General features: G+C 43.9%; 1 protein-coding gene across 1 annotated transcript; it reads right to left on the minus strand.

Moving 5' to 3' along the window:
* Nucleotides 1-1,227: 1,227 nt before the first annotated feature.
* On the minus strand, nucleotides 1,228-3,176 carry LOC121572820 (NAD(P)H dehydrogenase [quinone] 1). The gene is made up of 6 exons (XM_041884848.2): nucleotides 3,121-3,176; nucleotides 2,778-2,942; nucleotides 2,496-2,626; nucleotides 2,215-2,328; nucleotides 2,008-2,109; nucleotides 1,228-1,780 (listed from the first exon to the last, which is right to left on the minus strand). The coding sequence occupies exons 1-6, from the start codon at nucleotides 3,122-3,124 to the stop codon at nucleotides 1,481-1,483; spliced, it is 816 nt and encodes a 271-aa protein (XP_041740782.2). The 5' UTR covers nucleotides 3,125-3,176; the 3' UTR covers nucleotides 1,228-1,480.
* Between the last annotated feature and the right edge of the window lie 1,200 nt (nucleotides 3,177-4,376).

The following is a 4,376-nucleotide window of genomic DNA, read 5'->3' on the forward strand; positions in this document are numbered from 1 at the left end:
ACAATGATCCAAAACACACAATCAAGTCTACATGAAAATAGCTAAAAAGCAACAAATTGGAAGTTTTGGAATGGCCTAGTCAAAGTCCAGACCTAATCCCAATTGAGATGTTGTGGCAGGACTTGAAATGAGCAGTTCATGCTTGAAAACCCACACGTCACTGAGTTAAAGCAGTTCTGCATGGAAGAGTGGAAGAGTAGGCAGTTAGCGCCTATGAATTGGGTAAGGCGTGCCCCATGCCTGAATGCTATTGGAGAACCACTGAAACAGATGGGGCGACTGGGTCTTGTCCGGATTGAGGCAGGCCGGGACGTATTGGAGAGGGGGAACAGTCTCCAAAAGAGGCACCACTGATATTCCCTCTCAGGCTGGATCACTAACTGTAAGTCGTTCTGGATAAGAGCGTCTGCTAAATGACTAAAATGTAAATTACGTATGCCAATCTGTCAGGCGTGAAACTGGTAGGACAGAGGGACCAAGTGGATGGATGGTCTAACACAGGGAGTAAGAACCAGGAATGGGAGCGCCACAGCAAGTCCATGATCTGCCTGCACCATCACTAGGGCCAGGTTAAAGAACAAGACCCTCCCCTGAAGGCAGACCGACCCAGAGGTTGCCAGAGCAATGGTCAAATGCAAAGTGAAAAACCAGGTGTGGGAGAACGTAAAATTTGCACTCAATCACTTAAGGTTGTAAATTACAACAGGATACAAAATAGGGCTACTGCAAAGTGTTTAAGTTCATTCAATTTTTACATCAGTATGTATTATGAGATTACTGTAGGATCTAGGAACACCATTTCACTACACACACAATATCTGCTAAGTGCGTATGCAGCCAACACAATTTGAAGTTTAAAAGTCCTTAGGTTATTTGCTTCTATCCCCTGGAGTGACAGCCATTTCCTCTGGTACGACACGGTCATACCAATAAAAATAAAGTCACTTCTCATAGGCCCCCACCCTTTTTAAAGGGAGTCACCCCAAAAGAAGAATGCAATACATCTGTAAATATATTTATAATGAAGCTTACAATTTGACCAGGCCATGTGCTCTAGCAATATCGTCGGTACTTCATTGCAAGAGAACCCTACGCAATAGTGCCCAAAAGCGTTAGTGTTTAAAACCGAATTGTGTCACACCGAGTGGACATTAGTGAACAAAATCAGAATTATTTGTAAATATAACTAACTTGGGACTATTGTTCCTTGAAATAAACTGTTAGAACTACAAGAGCAGGGAATTTTATTCATTAGTTATGTTCACAACCTTAATGAGAACAGTCACACCATTGGACAGTTGTCAAATCTGGATCAACATTAAGAAACCAAAATGATGCATGAATTTACTCATGATTGAAGTAAAGAAGCTTTTAGAAATATCACAAGCTACCCAATTTAAGTTATTCATTTGCCATCATGAAAAATGTTGTTACAGCAACTACCCAGGTACAGAAGAGCAAGACACTATCCCAGAATCCTTCACACCCCAGCTTTGATTTGGCTGTTGGGTGGTAGGGGCTTGCCCAGGTGGGTTCCAACCGTCAGGCCGAACTTTTTGGCTGCATGCTTCTCCTGGATATCCTCTTTAAGCTGGAAGCCCCGCCCACCATCGAAGCTGTCTGAGGGGGTGAAGGAGAGCGGAGTTTCTCCCAGAAGCCCTTCCAGCCTTGTGCGCCATGCCTCTAGCATACTGCAGCGAGCCTCAGAGGGGATGTGGGGTAGAGCCCAGAAGATCTGAGGAGCCAGAACCTGGAAGCCACAGTAGTGCAGGATGCCATTCTACAGGGGAAGACAATTAACTGGTTTAGCAAACATGCGCAAGTAGATAGTAAAACATGTATTGTCCAAATGAAGCAATCCTCCCATCATTGAAATGAGCACTTGCCAATCTGGAAGTGAAATGCTTGTAATAAAAGCAGACGTCAAATGGGAATAACAGAGCAAAGGAAAAGTGCATTATGCTACAGCAGTCGACATGCTGGTAGTGTCAGCCAAGCCCAACATACCTGCAGTGGCCACAGGGTGACATTCATGTCTCCATTGATGCCATTGGCACTGAACGTGGACTCATGGGATCCAGTGGTGAAGGACAGCATGGCCTTCTTGTCCTGGAGGAAGACAGGGAAACAACCAGGTAAATGATATGGAGGGACCACAGAAAAGGATTAACTATTTGAAGTTTAACAGGGATTATATGGGATTGTCTCACTTACCTTGAAGATGCCGTGGCTGTACCGCTTCTCAGAGGTGTATGCAAACCCCAGTGTGAGGACCCGGTCCATCCAGCCCTTCATGATGGCAGGAACAGTGAACCAGTACATGGGGAACTGGGACAGATAATGGCAGACACTAGTCAACCTGGAATGGTGCATTTCAACCATCCAAAACATAAAGCAGTCATTGTAAGAGCTGAAGGTGCTACACTATTAAAATTAATTTAAAAGGCCAAAGCCAGTTTTCTTAAGACACTTAACAGTACTGCAGGAGAGCTTACCTGGAATATGACAACCTCCGCATCAGAGAGTTTTTGATGTTCCTCAGTGATGTCAGCAGAGAGTCGGCCCTCCTTCCATGCCAGCATGGTCTCCTCTCCATACTGGAAGTGCTCAGCATCCTTCACCTCCCCTGGGAAAGAAGGACAGAATGGGGACAGTCACTAAAAAAAATAAAACCACTTGCAAAATAGTTCAGTGAACTACAGCAGTTAAGAGGCACTCAGGTTTACAAAAAACATGACCATTCACTACTGTAATTAAACAACTTATGATTAACTTACCAGTGACATCTTCAGCAGTAGCAGAGGCTTTGAACCTCATGGCATAGAGGTCAGACACCTCCACTTTACAGCCCTGAGAGATCAGAACCTCAACAGCTGCGTCTTTGGCTGCAGCATTAAACGACCCAGCACTCTGGTGGGCGTACACGATCAGTATCTTCTCAGCTGCAACACAAGATCACAGATAAGCCACAAACACATCAACAAGCAAAATATTGTAGTTATACAATGCTTTTCTTTCTCAAGAGGAAACTACAGTCGTTTCTCTAGTATAAAGACAAAGTCAAAATGGCACCCAATCTGGAACACCTAAAAGCATTTAGGACTGTTAGCAAACTCTCACCCATTTTAGTATGGTCTGCTGCGCTAAGGGTAAAGCTGGTTTGGAGAGAAACTATCACATACTGACAGAGGACTGAGATGGCCACTTTTATACTGCTCTCCTGCACCAAACATGTCATCTCACACAGCTGCCTGTCAATCAGAAATCAAGCTAATCATCTGTCAGCCAATCAATCAATCAGTCTGTCGTCTCTCTCTCCCTCCTTCTCCCACTCTCTCACGTTCACACATTCACGCACTATTACATAGTCAACCTGCCAAATGCTTAGCCAATGTACTATTGTGATGAACACAAGTTAAACTAATCACAGTCTTGGACAGTGTTTCTTATTGCCTGTGAAACATGCCAAGCATTGTTGAAGCAATTCTGGCCAATATTTGTATCCTGTGGTGCAGGCCAATGTGGGACAACTGTCCGAGGCCAACCAAGCGTGTGTACGTGCATGTGTACGTGTACGAGCTTACAGTACTTGCATGCTGGTGTCAGTGTGTGTTTACGTGTTATGTGTATAACTTCGCTATAGGCACAGTGAAGATGCGGTTGAGTAGCTCTGTGCTGTATCATGCTGCTGTAGTTCTGTTATACTTCCCCTCTCCAGGCAGTGGTCTCTCTGCTGTTGAACTGACTCACGGGTTGCGGTCTCATGAAAAGGAACCCTGACCAAAACAAAACGGGCATCAAAGCCAGCCTTGGCTGGCACACATCTGGAGACACACACGTACACACACACATACTCACCAACCCTGTCCCCATGGGGGTACTAAGTAACAGCTGCTACACATTATCACATGGGTATGCATGCATGCAAACACAGCATGAGCCAGAACATGAGTGAGACATATGTGTTCAGTTTGTCACCCCATTCTCTCCATATCTATCTCTTGTTTGCGTGACATCAGAATCACCTTTATTCGCAAAGTACATTTACACATACCTGGAAGTTGCCTTAGTGAGAAGGTGCTACCAGCAATAGATATACAAACAGAATATAGACACAAGTCCTCATAGACATCATGCAGAATACAGTGGTGTAAAGTACGTACTTAAGTAGTTTTTTGGGGTATCTGTACTTTACTATTTATAACTTTTACTTTTACTCCACTACATTTAAAAAAAGATATACTTTTTACTCCATACATTTTCCCTGACATCCAAAAGTACTCATTACATTTCGAATGCTTAGCAGGACAGGAAAATTGTCAAATTCAAGCCTCTGATCTGGCGGACTCACTAAACACAAATGCTTCATTTGTAAA

The sequence above is a fragment of the Coregonus clupeaformis genome, chromosome 40 (genome assembly GCF_020615455.1).
Source record: "Coregonus clupeaformis isolate EN_2021a chromosome 40, ASM2061545v1, whole genome shotgun sequence".
Classification (NCBI taxonomy): Eukaryota; Metazoa; Chordata; class Actinopteri; order Salmoniformes; family Salmonidae; genus Coregonus; species Coregonus clupeaformis.